The sequence below is a fragment of the Lissotriton vulgaris genome, chromosome 4_1 (assembly GCF_964263255.1).
Source record: "Lissotriton vulgaris chromosome 4_1, aLisVul1.2, whole genome shotgun sequence".
Taxonomy (NCBI): Eukaryota; Metazoa; Chordata; class Amphibia; order Caudata; family Salamandridae; genus Lissotriton; species Lissotriton vulgaris.
In genome coordinates, this window is record NC_141691.1 from 628,959,570 (window position 1) to 628,975,840 (window position 16,271).

At 40.7% G+C, this 16,271-nt stretch overlaps 1 protein-coding gene across 1 annotated transcript in view; it reads right to left on the reverse strand.

Annotated features, from left to right (window-relative positions):
- Positions 1-1,210: 1,210 nt before the first annotated feature.
- The window catches only part of GLI3 (GLI family zinc finger 3), a 394,212-nt gene continuing 379,151 nt past the window's right edge, over positions 1,211-16,271 (reverse strand). The window contains exons 14-15 of the mRNA XM_086964868.1: positions 7,322-7,649; positions 1,211-5,850 (exon numbers count right to left, since the gene is read on the reverse strand). Of these exons, the coding sequence (XP_086820994.1) occupies positions 3,569-5,850; positions 7,322-7,649 (2,610 nt within the window). The 3' untranslated portion in view covers positions 1,211-3,568. The remainder of the gene's footprint in view (positions 5,851-7,321; positions 7,650-16,271) is intronic.

The following is a 16,271-nucleotide window of genomic DNA, read 5'->3' on the forward strand; positions in this document are numbered from 1 at the left end:
GCTGACAATCCAGTTGCAGATTGTAAGTGAGTTCCTGAATGTACAAGGTAAGGTGCTGCATGGTCTGGGTTCTGTGGGTATGTGATATTAAACCATGGTATATGGCCCAAAAAGTACAATGGTGGGGGCCTGGACAAAGCAGATTTCTCAGAAAGAGTGCTGTGGGCTCTGATTTGAAATATGAAATGCATTTGTTTGGACCGTCCACAAAGTAAAATGTTAAGACACTTGCCTGATGTAAGAAGGTAAAAGCAAATTTTTTATAACAATAATTATCCCAGTCTGATGTAAGTTACATTATTTAGGTATGATTTATTTTTACGTTTGTAAGTTACTGATGTATTGTTTGTATTATTTATGAGCATGTTTTATGAAGCAGGGACATGTCTTCTAATGGTTCAAGATACTGTGACTGATTCTGAGTTTGGCAGATAGATTACTCTGTCACAAATGTGCAGGACATCCTTTGTGCCTTATTACAAGGATACAAGTATATAATGCACTTGTAATAATGTGGACGGGATATCCGTCACGTTTTATGATGAAATAAATCATCGGCCACACTGTAAATCAGGCCCATTGTTTCTAATGTTAATATGTAGGCGATTTATTTTATTTCTTTATCTACTCTTTGTTAATTATCTGAACACTGCTAGGCAACCTGAAACGTTATTTGTAGTTTCATATAGTGCTCATCAGGATACAGTAATAATTTAACCAAATCAATTTTTAGGGTACTTTGCATACTTGCCTCATGGGTCTTAGTTAACATTATTTTGCTCTGTATTCTGTTTTTCTGTAAAGTCGGCTTCTCCACAAAAAACTGTTAAACACTTTGATTGATTTAGGCCGTTGCTCAGGAAAATATTTTATATTTATGAATTATTATAAATATCATACAGCAAGAGAAGCATACATTGACCTCCAAAGATTACTTTTTTATAAAGGTCCAGCATAATTAGAATTGGGAGTTCCAAAATGCTGACAAGTTTATTGTCAATAGAATGTAACGTTCAAACAGAGACCTTACCGTTTAATCCACAGACATAACAATGGTGTGAAAGGGATTTTACATCACAGGCCTTTTTTCTAGGATGTAGTAATTATAAAACTTATCTAAAACAGTGCTATGAATTACAAGAGCTAAATTATGAAACTATTGGTGGCTCAATCTTCAAAAAGCATAAAGAAATGCAGAACAGAAAACATATTCAAGTACAAAGTTGTTGTTTTTTATTTGCCACTGTAAGAAACTTTTTTTCTTTGTTATAAAAGAGCTAAGTCGTTCCAAAAGCCAGAGCACAATTCATATGTACACAGTGCTAAAAAGCCTTCAGATTAGTCTAAGGCTTGAAACATCAGATCATAACTGCAGGTGTATCAAACAGACACTAGTCCAGGTACATTTTAAGCCTATCTCTACCAGACATAAATGTATTTACGCATTAAAAAAACAGGATTACAACAGTTTATAAAAAAACTTTTTATAAAAGTGAAAAAAACAATGATAATCGGTCTTTTATTATACACGTCGGAAGGATATGCCACAATACTTTTTCAAAGGAAGATATTCTACACTCATGAGGACATTAATACATGAAATAAAAGGCTTGCAAAATACTTCTGGACAACAGAGGTGCGCTGTGTGCATAATGATTTTTTCTTAAAAAGCACAGAGCAATGACTAACATTTGGCAAAATTCTTGGTCCCTCTTTAACAGAATCAACACAAAATAAGGCACATACTTACAATTTCTGAATTTGCTGATGAAGTTGTATGTGTAAAAGACAAACGCATTTTAATACACGGGTGCCTGACCTTAAAATGAATGCCTACATAACGCAAGAACGGGAAAGTACAAATCATGCAATCTGACTGCTTGAACACTTTCATCATTCGTACCTGTTTATGACATTCTTTGGTGCATAAGGAATGTCAAAATAATCTGAATCGTGTGTATCAAACATACAGAGGATGGATTTTAAAAACATTTTTCCTGTTAACAGTACCTATTGTAAAATACTCTGAGATTTACAGGCGCCATACAATCAACAATCTTTGCTTTTATTTCTTTAGATTTACTATAGAAAATTGCATTTGATGTTGGGTGTATCTGCTAAAAAACACTGAAAAAAATGCACTTTCTTTAGTCTTTTAAAAGTATCTACTCAAGTGCAGAACCTGTGAGCGACAAAAACCTTTACAGCACTTACATGTTCGGAAAATGTTCTGTTACAACCACGAAGATAGTACAAAGATAGTACAATGTGTGGTTACAGCACTATTGTCCAAACACAAAACACGTTGAGCAGCTAATGTGCACCATCAAGTACCATATATGCACCAAATTTGCTTGCACCAAACTCAGCCAATATAAAAAACAGCTCTGAAATATAAGGAAAGCTAAACTTCCTTGAAAACGTTTAATGCTTTTCCTAAGCTGCAGCCACATAGGGGCCAACGGAATTCAAGCCCTCTGAAAAACTATTGTGTAAGCAAAGGGATATAAAAAAAATAATGCATTCACATCTAAATGATTGCTCCTTGGTTGTGAATATGGCTTAAAGATGAAACAAATATACCCTCATTACAGGCCTGTGCCTTTCATAAATTCAAAAACATTTTTAAAGCAGCACATTCTCTGGGGAAAATGTGTCAAATATGCTATATCATTTTACAGTAAAATATAATCTGAATGTAATGTTTCACACTCATTCCAAGCTCATCAGATGTGTAGTAAAAATAGGTTTGTGGAGTAAGACTCCTCAACTTGTTTTACAACTTGGCTCGTCCAGTGGAATACCCTCATGAGTACCTATATGCACACACACACACACACCTCATACCACTGCCTTCCACACACATCCATGTACACTGCAATATAACAACAGATATTTGTGGTGAAAAACGTTTTCTTGATTCAAATAATTATGTTTTTAGCATGGTCTTGGTAACTAAATTGTAATGCCAAAAATGACTTCGGAGTGCTTATGATGTCACCTTGAGTTCAGCCTTTCATTTAACCATGGGGAAGCAAAAATGAACATCATGTTTTTTTGAGTTTTATATTATTTTTAAATTGTGCTCGGTAAAATGAAGCGTGAAAAAATTCTGCAATATCCAGCTGCAACAGTAGTTGTCCAAATCCTTACAATTTATCACTGATTAAAGTTTCAAATACATACAATGTAAGTTGGGCTTGTATAAAAAATAATATATTCATCTTGACAATCGTACAAAGTGTTTAGAGCAACAGAAAATCACCAGTCATTTCTATCCTTTTTGTTCACATGCATGTCAGATTTTTACATTGTTCTACAATAAAAAAGAAAGTATACTGACTTTCAAACGGGGTGGAGAATAGGAGGTAACAATACTGATCCAAACAACTGAAATGGAAGACAGTTTCTCCCTAGAACACTTTAGGGTTTTCAGAGTCATTATTCCATAAAAGGAACATACATGTAGTACATCCTATGCGGATGGGACGAGAATGCTAAAATACATATTTAACTAAAAAATACCAGTCTTTGATTCTCTTATTTTCTAGTCATTCTTTTCAGTTGCCTATTGCATAACAGCAAGAAACTTGCTTTCTTCTGCAAGAGAGGTCAATAAAGAACTCATGTCCCCAATCGCCATATTGGTTGTGCTGACCGGCATAATTGGGAATGTAAGAGACGCTCGTGGAGTAGTGAGGCGTGAAGAGTTGCGTGAGAGATTCAGGATAATACTCGGGCTCAGGGCTCCAGAGATTAAGCTGGCATTGTCCCCATCATCTAAGATTGAGTCGAAATCAATCTGAACCCCTAACAGACTGTTGCTGTCAATATTATCAACTGTGCTTGTCACTTGGTTGGCCCCCGGGGATAGAAGCTCAGATGAATTGGCAGTTTCCTGTAGGAGGCAGCTGGATTCTGTAACAGGGACAGAACTGATTTTCACGACTTGCTCATTAGGTCCTAATGTTTGGTCATACAACTGACCAGAGTAATTTGACATGTTAGCACAGGATTGTTGAAATTCACTTTGCGTCTCCATTTTAACACTGTTTATCCTGCATGCCTGGTTTGCATCATTGATATGTTCTTGCAATGGCAGGATGTGATGCCTGTGCAGGCTTTGTCGTCTGTTTCCCCCGTAGTTGATATTACCAAATGGCTGGTAACCTTTTGTGACCATCATATTTGATTGATTTCCATTGTTATTGGTAGAAGCTTGTTGCTCTTCGTAGGAGGTGGCATGTGACACAAGGTTAACCTGCCCAGATATAATTTGATTGGATCGGCCAGCTTCATAAGCATGCGTGCTTTCATTCCCTTGGTGGTTTGCAAGGTGCTCGCTCAGAAAATAATCATTTTCAATTGTGTTTCTGCTCCGCAGACCATTAATGATGTCTGTCGATTGTGAACCGACAATTAAGGATGTTGAGAATGGCGCCTGCCCCACATTCATCTGCAAGCTATTGTTTTTTGGCTTCAGCCTTTGTGCACCTACATCACAGGTGCTAACCATCATTTCCTGCCTGTTCATGGTTTCACCATACTGGTGTGCTCTGTTTTGCTGCATACTGCTAAAAGAGTTTCCAGAATTGTTCATTGTTAAACCGTAAGAGCCATTTTCAATGTTATGGAAACACGCATGCGCAATTCCATTTCTTGACTGATTTTGCTGCTGAATAATCATGTTGTTAAACAGCCCAAATGCGCGATTTTGCTGTACCATAGAACGCTGCTCATATTTTCCTTTTAAGGGAGGCTTTTCTGCACTTCCTGAGCTGACCTCATTCCATTGAATTGGCAAATCATTTTTGTCTGCATCAGAGTTGAGGTGATCGGAGTTGTAACGCTGACTTCCTTGATTGTTTGTTGCGCGTCCCTGCTCAAAGGTGTTGCTGCTGTTTCCCATGGCTGTGCTCTGTTGCTCTTTGTTTGAGGCATTGCTCTGGAAGTGCTCGTGGGAACTAAGGTTCTGAGAGTTCAGATACTGAACAACATCATCTGGAAGGAAGTCCTCATCATCTAAATTCCCATCAGCCTCCATGATCATTGCCTCTAGGGCCACATTCTCACTGATACTTGGCGGACAGGGAGAGTAGTTATTGCGCATTAACCCACTCTCAGAGCGTGTATAGTTCTGGAGACTTAAATTACGCCTTTCTGAGGAGGGAGGAAAAGCAGGAGGATTGACATTGTTCAGGCTGTTGAAACGCTGTACTCCAGCAGAGGAAAGGTTATTGGAAACCATTCTTACTGGATCACTGGCTCTTCGTGTCGCATTCCCTTGCATCTCTTGAGGTAAAATATGCCTTCTTGCAAAACTGTTTGCCCCTCCATCACTAGACCGTCTTGGAATATTCCCTGAAGAAAGTGTTAACCCTGTATCTCTGTTGTCACCTAAAAGTGCCATTCGTGTTTTCAGGCTCATTCTCTCCATGTTAGGCAGTGGTGTTGGTGGTGGGCCCCCAGTCGCTGCAGCATACTTAGCTTTCAGTCGGTACTGCTGAGCTGGTGTAAGGCTCAGGAAACTTGGAAGACCATCATACTGACTTGTGTCACTCGATCTTCTGGAGGCATCCGTGGAGATTGGGTCATAGGAATCTGTAACGCTCAAATTGTGGTGCCTTCCCTCTACCTGAGAAGCATCACTTGACCGCCGGCTTGAAAAACATGGTGAAATACCAGAGGACCTCCGACTACTCAAGTATGCTGAACTGATGGTGCTCGTGTTGCTGTCCCGCCTGTTGTTCAACATGTTTAACACTGTGATGTCAGTGCTAGAAAAGTCATTTTTGCTTGGAAGAATAGTCATGGATCCTACTGAACCGCAGTTGTTGCTTGACTGGAAACCTAAAGCAAAAAACAAACATGGCCAGTTAGACTACTTTACATACTTGCCACAGTTTATAAAAATAATATGTACATTCCAAAAAGAACTCCCATGAATGTTTTGGGTTAAACAATAGTAAATATTTTTCAAGCTCAATTTAATAAATGTATTGTGCTTTGGCGTTGAGGTTTAAAAGTAGATATTTAAACATATGGATTAAAGGCTAACCGTGTCTCGTGGTCCAGTACTGTCATTGAGTGAATATTGCAACATTATATATCTTGAAATCAAATGATGTGTAAATGTCAACAGATCCCAGTGGTAACATGTAGATCCTTAACACACATTTCCTTTCTAATATCTAGTAATATTTGTAAGAAATAAACAGTCTTTCATTGGCTGTAATTTTATAAGTCATGGGGAAAACCACATACTAATGAAGTTGTTGATTTTGAAACATTGTTGGATTGTACAAACAACCGTTTCCATATTACACAAGAAGCACTGTAGCATTGTAGTTCAGGATGTTCGTAGAAACACTGTATCATTTTTTGTATTTTTGTGTATAAAAGATGATAGAGCAAATATATTTTTGGTCACAAGGGTGAAAGATATATTGAGTTACACTTCCATGATCTTTATTTGCTCCAAATTCCAAACTCCCAAACTTCGAAGGCCCATACTCCATCAGACTGTCTGAAGAACATGCCGGGGATGGAGGTGGAGTAGGCTCCATTGTTGACATATTGTCATCTGCCCACCTCTAAATCAGTCAAGAAGACACTGAGTTTGTCAGAGAGGGTACAAGGTCGCAAAATTAATAGAGTACCCTCTACATTAAACTATAAATCAGCCTCTTAATTTCCAAAATGTCTAAGAGCAATTATCTTTGGATGCCTCATTGTATATCATTTGCCTCCATTTTACTAAGTGAAAATGGAAGCAAAACTTGAGGCAAACATGCCTATTTCCTATTTTTTATTATGTAAGAAGTAACATTGGAGAAATGTTGATGTGATTACTTTGTGCCTGGGGCATTTCTTTTACATGTTGTGCTAGCCTTAGGATCAGTCACTGAAGTTCTGATCATAAGATAGTTGATATTACTTTTATCCAGCTGTGGGTATGTTAAACAGAAGTAGTAGTGCATCAAACTAAGTCATGCTATATCTAGTAACGAGTCTCCCATAGGTGTATTATTTCTTCTGAATATGTACTTATTACTAGTGAGAAATATTAGGCATTAAAAAGTTGCTTTCATATTGGACTTTCCATGTTTAATTGAATTTCTTTACATTAGTCAAATGTTTCATCATAACAACACATCACATTACTTGATGGAAAACTAAAGTTTAGACACTACCAAAAAGGAGTTTCATACACTGTTTGAAGCAAGGTAGAGGCAGTTGCAATAATTGATAAATTAAACAGAAGTGAAAAGAAAACAATCAGACATTTAGAAATGCATAACTAACTAAGTTATGATCTTACCATTTCCATTGATGAGCGGTATGTTTGGGGCTCTGGAAGGTGGAACGGGGTTTAGTCTTGGCAGCATTCCATTGACTTGTTTGAACTTTTCTACTTTTACTTGCTCCATCCATCTGGTCCCTGTCATAATTCTCCTTGCTTGTAAACCGAGTGCTGAATTTGCTGTGGAAATGGTAGAGTCCATGATTGGGGTTTCATCAATGGCACTGAGGTCTCCCACACTATCTCCACTACTTAGAGTAAGCTCGATCCCACTGTTGGAATAGTTGCTGAAGGGGGACTGTTCGCTGCTGCATGAAGACTTACCACCAGGGCTTGGCTGAGATGTCTGTTGGAAAAATAAACAGAACAAGACGTAAGAGTGGTCCACAAACAACTTCACGACTGTCAACAAGTCACGGGATAAGTAATCATTTCAGGTAATAATAAGAACCCATATACAACAAAATTTAATTTGACACATGAAATAGAAAGATGACCACCACTTCAGCTACTTAGAGGATACACTTGGTTTCTTTTAATTTCTATTCCTGAATATGGACAAAAAGGATGGCCCATAAGCAAACAGAGAGTGGTGACTTTTGTGGCTACTATGCCCTGTTACAATAGGACAAATATCAATAGAGAGGCAATTAAGAAGAATGCTGCAAAACTGTGTTTGTGTGATGATTCCTCAAGTACTGCCACGGAGCTTGTAGGAAATATATATGCTATAGGTAGCGAGTGAATAAATAAATAGTCATACTGGTAGAAGAATGTGCTCATTTGCTATCATCAGCAATAGCTGGAGTGCGTGTCTTTTTGTGTACATGTGATTATGTGTGCCTGGGTATATGTTAGACCTGGCAGCCTTAGGGTGATCTTCCCTCTAACATTTTGCCTTCCTCCTTTATTTTTTTCTGGCATCATTTGTGCTGGCAATAGGACTTTGATCACCTTACCGCTGCTAACCAGTGCTAAAGCACATGTTCTCTCTTTTCTAAACAAAGTAATATTGGCTTAAACTAAATTGTCATATTTAATTTACTTATATGTCCCAAGTAAAGTGGTACTATATGAACCTAGGGCCTGTAAACTAAATGCTACTAGTGGGCCTGAAACACTGACTTTGCCACCCACTTAAGTAGCCCTTTAGACATGTCGTAAGCCTGTCATGGCTGAGCCTGTGTGTGCAATTAAAACTGCCATTTCGACCTGGCAAAATAAGTCTGTTGCCAGGTCCAAATCTTCTCTTTAAGTACATAGAAGACACCCCTAGGGTAGGCCCTGGACATCCCAGAGGGCAGGGTGCAATGTATTTCTTTTTAAAAGACATGTACATTTAAGATTTTCACGTCTTGGTAATGAACAACTCTTACATTTGATTTGTTACTACTGCAAGGCATATCTCTCTCATAGGATAACATTGGAGTTGACATATTACATTCTATACGTGTAATTTCTAAATAGGAAGGGATAACCAGTTCATGTTTGGTGTCTTTAGAATCTTAATTTATATTCAAAAGATATGGTGAAGTCAGATTTTAAATTACCATTCTGAAAATGCCACTTTTAAAAAGCTGATATCTTCTTGCCATAGCCATTTTGTGCATGCAGCCTACCTCTGGTCACATGACTAGGTGTAGCTTGCAGTTTGGGTCTGTGTATTCCTCATAGACAGCCCAGGATGGGAAGGAGGAGCTGGACCCAGCCTCACTTGCACCTGAATAAGATGTGTTCTGTCACCCCACAATGGGTCTAACAACCCTGCATTGTCACTTCAGCAAGCTTGGAGCTAGGTCAGGGTACTTCATGCACTTCAAAGACACTGTCTAAAAGCTTTACACACCTTCCAGAACCAGGGCATAAAGAAGGTGACCTAAGACACCAACTCTTTAGTACACTTCTTGACCTGTGGATACTCTGGTATGAAGAAGGACTGTTGTGCTGCTGAAAGGACTGCCACTCTGCAGGACTGCTCCCTGAAGGAACTGCTGCCCTACTGCCATCTTGTCTGGTTGAGAAGGACCTGACTTGCATCTCTTGAACCCAGAACCCAGAGTGACTCCAAGGGCCAGTTGACTGGCTTCCTGATCTGAAGCCTCAGGGATATATTAGGCTTCTAACAACCTTGCACCTGCGCCTGAACTCTCCCATCTGTGAGTCTACACTGTCAAGTGGTGTCACTCCAGTCCTGGGCCCTTGGAAGTGGGCCAGTCTCTGTGGATCAAGGAGGACCCATAATCTCCTTTGATGCACAGCGCATACCCGAGCAGAATTGCTGTATCACCGCCGCTGCGTGGTTTGGACCTGTGGCAAAGAACCACATCACTGCTGCAAGTCCTCGGACCCGATGCATCACCCCGACTGCATGTCGCAAATACTGCATTCTCGACAACGCTGCCGTATTCCACATTGCAGCCTCACAGCTCTTCGGAACTAATGAATCTCCCCGACTGCGAGCTTCACACTTGACACCAAACTTCACATTACAAGCCCTCTTCAACTAGAGCCCTGATGACAGCGCAGGACCTCCCATGACAGCCTTAACGCATCTCAGAAGAGATACATTGTTTCGGCTGTGCCACGCATCTTCCACACGGATCCTCGCAAAGCTCAGCATCCTGGATTTTAGGATACTTTGTTCAGAGGCCTATCTTTAAAAATCCATAACTCTGGTTCTACTGATTAGATCTTTGACATGTTGGTCTTGTTTTATTTATTAAAGTAACCTCTATGTTTCTAATCTGGTGTGGGAACTGTTGTATGGTGTTTTCACAGTTTCGCTGTTTGAAGTGTTTCACAAATACTGTACGCATTGCCTCTAATATAAGCCTGCCTGCTCTGTGAAAAGCTACCCAGGGGGTGAACACAGGTTAATTTGGGGATTTCTTGCACCTTACCCAGACAAGTACTGTGGTCACTGCTTGACCAAAGCTTACACCCCAGTCTACCAGAACATATTTAGTAGTAGAGGCTCTGTGACATAGGTGCTTATTGTAGGATAGCAGGGGTAAGTCAGCACCTGCTAAACAACAATGCAGGAGTTTAGAAGGTGATGAGCAACACAGATGCCTTTAAATTTGGTTTTTATCTTGTTTAAATTTGCAGTGCTTTAAGGACAAGTCGACCCCGTAGCAGATTGAGGCCTGGAGGCCATGCAGCAAATATTCCTTGCCATCCTAGATACCTATGTCGTGCCTCCGAGGCCTCAAGAAACCACAGGGGCCTCCAGTGAGGATATCCTCACCCAGTGCCGTCTATCCTCATGGGACTCATTAGTGACCCTGCACCAAAGATGGTACAGACTCCTTCTCCACACACAAGATCCATGCCAGACCCTGCTACACTGAACCAGTGCCAATGCCACCAGCATTTGAAATTCCACATGCCAATATAGTGGTAGCAGCTTTAACCTAGAATGACCATGCAGTCCTTCCAAAGGCTGCTTTCTGGCCAGTGCGATATTCCAACAGGATGACTTGAATGTTTGATTTGTCCCGGATTCCGTTGAACATGTGTGTGTCCACTGCCATGAAAGGCACTCTTGCAAAGGGTGCATGTTTTAACTTGGAGGGTGGTTCAATCTCTACACACAAAGCCATCATTCCAAATACAATCATTACAGTATGGACGATGATGGGACAGTGTATCCGAAAAAGAGACAGCAGCTATTGAAATGCCACCCCCTTCTGTTGGTTCAGTGGTAGGCTTTGCCTGCTTCCACATTTAGAATGGAACCGAGAAAGGGTTGAATTTGTTGGGGTTGAAGATGCAACTTTTTCGCATTGATGGTAAAAATTGTGCTGTGAAGTAGAAACACTGCTAGCTGAGTGTATGCTAGGCATCGTTGTTTCATACTGCTTTTTATCGTCTGTCGTCAAAATATGTAAACACAACTGATGTTTCTATACAGATCAGCTGCTGCGACCATCGGGCACCTTGTAAACACCCTTAGAGATTCAGTAACTTTGAAGGACAATACCTTGAACTGGTAGTGTTTTCCGTTTACCAAAAATCGAAGGTACTGCTGGTGGTGCACTGGGTGTGTAGGGCTGTGAAAGTGCAAATTTTTCATATCTGACATGAAGTCACTTCGGCATGGCAGCGAGTTGACCAATTGACCATGTGAAAAAATTTGGAGCATTTGATTCTGTTTAATGGTCAGAGGCTGAGGATTGCTTGGACTGAAGTGTTCTTTTTGGGGATGAAACTACAGGGATTACACCCCTGTACTCAATTGGTGTACGGGTTCTAGTTCAATGGGGCCCTTTGCTAGGATTGCCTGCACCTCTTCCTGATGAAGGTGATCTGAAATCAGTACATGATGGTGGGGCGGGATTTTGAAACAGGAAGTGTGAAATTTGAATCACTACCCTACCCTCACAAGGAGGATGACCTACTGGCCTATTTAAGGCTTTGCCATATTAACAGGAAGTGCCTTAGGGTCTGATTTAGATCTTGGCAAATGGGTTACACCGTCACAATGGTGATGGATATCCTGTCTGCCGATATGTAAAACCCATTCTATTCTATGGGATTTATATTTCGATGGACTGGACACGTATGAAACAATCTTGCATTCGCAAACAGTGTGAATCTGTGATTTCCGCCATTAGTCATTACAAAATAGCCTTCAAGATGTATGAAAGGCTTTATAGTCACCATTTATAGTCTTTATAGTCATAATTTTAAGGAATCGCAAACATATTGATTACCTAAAATTGCAACTGCTAATAGGGATTCACATTTTGCAAGTCCCTTAGCACATGTTCCTAGCATTTTCTAAATGTAAACTGTGCATTTAGGAAACTGCTACTATCATTGAATCCAAGTCGATGGTAACAATGTGCACATTTTGAAACATGCACACAATGAATTTTTCAAAGTGCCATGTAGCGCACACATGCCCCTAGGGTGGTCTGTGACTACTGTGAAATGTTTTCCATTCTAGAGCACAAGAAAATGCTCAGAAGCCCACCCCACAGCAAGGCTTTCTTTTTCAGGGTGTGACTAGGCATGATCCGCCGATGGCAAACTTCATCGGGCATAGGCCACAATGTGCCTTGGGGCATTGGGATGTCTGGACACAGATTTTATCAAACACCTACATATGGGTGATAACTATACATGCACAACAAACTGATTTTTTTTTATTGGAGATGACTGTGGTTCTTGATAGGTACGAACACAATTCTCCTATATGTTGAGATGCACTAGAGGACAAAAACTAAAGTATAGCCACTGTAACGTGGAACTTCAGGTGCATAATACCTAGTGTACAATACTCTTTTGTATTGTTCATATTTCTCAAAGCACAGCCAACAGTATATTTAAGTGAAAAACTTGTGTTGAATTAATTTCTGTCTGACTCGGTGTTTAGCGCATATTTTTTGGAAAGATAGATCTTTGGACTGGACAGCTGTTCTTATTATGATCCAAATGTGTAGTAAACCAAAATTATTTCCATGGAGAGCATTCCTTTTTTGGTACTTGGTGGTACAATACGTGAAAGGAGAATGCAATTTCAATGTAGGCTCAGAGGTCATGCCACAAAAACGACAATCACAATTGCTATTAACAGACAACCCAGAGGGCAGTCACATAAAAAACATGGAGTTATTGACACCAGCATGAACCTACAATGCAAGGCAAATAATCTTTCAAGCAGTACTGTAATTTCAAATAATTCCCAACATTGATCTCTTACTATAAGTACCTTTTTCTACCCATTCTGTTTAATGCTGAGAGAAAGGCACATGGACATTGCAATCATTGTGTTTATGAACACTCAGATATGTCACAAATGGATTTTTTTATGGATGCAGTGAAAAAACATCAAGTGGTGAAATGTCAAGACCACACTTTAGAAAATAAAAGATGATATTCATGTAAAAATGTGACACGATGGCTTCTGTCGAAATACTTTAAATATCCCTCACCTTATTACCCACTGTCCTTAGGAAGTTACCGCAAGACATTTATTGAAATTAGAAAGAAGAAAGACCAGATTAGTTAAAAGAATATGGTTAATGTTAATCTATTCTTTACAAACTAAAGGAAAATCACTAACAATGTTATGTTATGTACACAATCAGGGAAACTGAATTTTCAGTCAGTGTTGTGTTTTCATCAGGCCTAATGTTCAACCATAATGTTTGGTACCACACTGTAGCTTATTGATATTCAACAATTGGGCGGAAATGTTCTGCCCGCTTTCTGTCAACATTAGCAGAAGCCTCTCTGGAAGATGCCAAATACAGTAAATTAGAACAATAAGATAATGACTATGCGCTTATACTTCTTTCGTGTTGGAGGTACATATTACAACAGCGCTCACAGAATTTATGAATACAATTAGCACTGTTGGCAAAAGTGCATAACAAACTTTTAGGGCATGTTACCTCAACACAATATGGAAACAGCTGTGGGAACACCAAGAAGGTGCAAGTTCCTGCTAAGCGATAAAAGTACAGCGATAATGCTAGCTATTTTAATATTTTCCTAAACATACTGGAGGTATATTCATTGTGAGGCGTAATAATAATCAAGGTAATGTAAATTTGATTGAAACATTTCTGAAGGGGGTCAGATAAACTGAGCAATTGTATCTACTAAAGCGCCAAGAGACCCTCAGGTGAACAGAGCTCTATAAGTACAACTAACAGTAACATCTACAAAACTGCGAATATTCTGGGAACAAAAGTCTTGCAATAAGGTAAGTACATTTTTAAATAAAAATACTTTTCAGTTTCAAAAGTCAACACAGTACAATTTTCAAAGAGTTCAATGTTATCCCATGGAGGAAAGCAATAATACAGTTATAAAGGTAAGTATTCAACTTACAGTTCCAGTCTTCGGGACCAAAGGTCAGCAAGGGTCTAGTGAGTACCAAAACTGCACCACCAACGGAACAAGGGCAGACGGGTGCAGAGGTAAAACTTAGTTTGGCCCAATCAGTTTCAATGGAGACTGGGTGTGCTCGAAGCCACACTGCTTGCAGGTAGGTAAATTGGGTGCAGGGGCCCAGCTTTGGGGTAAGATAAAGCACAGAGGGCCCCCAAAGCAGCGCCGTACATACACCATCAGGGGCAAAGGGGTGGCTGGGTGCAGGGTGCAAATTCAGCTTTGGACACCCAATGCTTTTCAATGGAGAGTGTGCTTCAGACAACTCGGCTGCAGGCGTTGCACCAGAGCCTGCAGGAAGGAGACCTATGAGAGCAGTGGTAAGCTGAGATGTAGCGGGTCGTAGGGGCACCATCGAGTCATATCCCCAAAGTCCAGGGGTTCCGGGTGCAGGGGTACCTTTAGATGTCGTATTCTTCTTACCAGAGCCGATTGCGGTCAGCGGGAACCCCTGGAGTCAGGCTGCAGATGTGGTCCAGGAGGGGTCAGCCAATTCTAGACTTGAGATCAGAATCGCTGTGGAATCTGTTCTTGGTTGGTGAGCCACCTGATCAAGGGCCGGAGGCATCAGGTATAGAATGGTCAGGACTTGTGATTTCATCTGGCAGTAGGGTCCTTGGTGTTGGATTCTTGGGGAAAGAACCACTGTCATCTGGAGTTCTGGTCTTTTTCAAAGTTCAGACAGTCTTTCTCTGGTTTCTGGAAATCACTGGCTGGAGGACAGGCATTGTTTTCATGCAGGGTCTTTGAAGCTGGAGACAGGCCGGAAGAGCTGGGGCCAAGCCAGTGGTCATCTTCAGGCTTCGCTGCACAGCGTCTTCTTTGTCCTTCTTCTTAGGTCGCAGGTAACTAGTTTCAAAGTCTGAGGGAGCTTCCAAAATACTAGATTTAGTGGGAGTTTTAAGGGAGTAACAGGCAGGGTGAATGGGTACCTCACCTGGGGTGACTGCATCCTGTATTATGCCACTGATTGGAAGAGTTCCTTCATTTCCAAGATAGTGGGGACTGAAAAGTGTGCTTAACTTCGCCTCCTCCACCTGAGAGGTGTAGTTGGAAAATGTGGGCACACCTGCTAGACTTTCTAGCTTTCCCTCACAAAGTGGGGGTATAAACCGGGGGCTGTCATCTGCTGCGAGCAGCAGATGCTGAGGGTCCCATAACAAAGGTAGCAGGCCTTTTAAGCTCCCCTTCAAGCATTGTGCCCATCCTGGGGGAGGAGGTGCACCCAGGACGTGCATTGTTTCTAGTCCTGGAGAGTAGATGCTCGCTATCCAGGGGTCCAGAAACGTGTTTGTGTGCAACAGGCTGCCTAAAGCAAGTCAGTCACCAAATCAGGGTCTGTAGGTTTTCAGGGAGCACCTCTGAGGTGCCCTCTGTGTATATGTTACAATAAATCCCACACTGGCATCAGTGTGGATTCATTAAAAGGAGTTGTCTGGTACCAAGTACTCCTGTACTAAGGAATAGACCCTAATACTGTAGAGGTATATCTGCTCATGCAGATATGGCCAAACCTGTATATAGTGCACCCTGCCTTAGGGCTTGTAAGGCCTGCTCTAGGGGTGACTTACCTATATCTTCAGAAGTGCTAGTTGACATGGCATTTTTTCACCTCACTAGGCATGCAAGCTGCAAGGGCAGTGGCATGGTCCCAGTGAGCGGGTTCCGCAGAACCCTCTTCAGCACCCAAGCCCTAGGTACCCAGGGTATTTTATTTATTTATTTTTTATGTATGCGTTTTTATATAGCGCAGACCTTACCCGAAGGCGTCAGAGCGCTTCACAATAGGAACAGAAAATTACAAGTCAACAAATTACAAAAGCAGACAACAAGTTACATGAGGTAAAAGTGACAATTGTGAGCAAACAAAATACATGAGGTAGCAAACAGTGCAATACAGGAGGAGAGAGTGACAAGTGTGCAGGTTACAAGAGAAAACAAAGTACATTTAGAGGTAATATACTGCAATATATGCTAGACACAGAGGCACAAGTACAAACGTTACGTAGGCAATGGTGGCACTTGTGCAAGTATCAAAAGCAAACAAAATGTGAGAGGTAGCAAA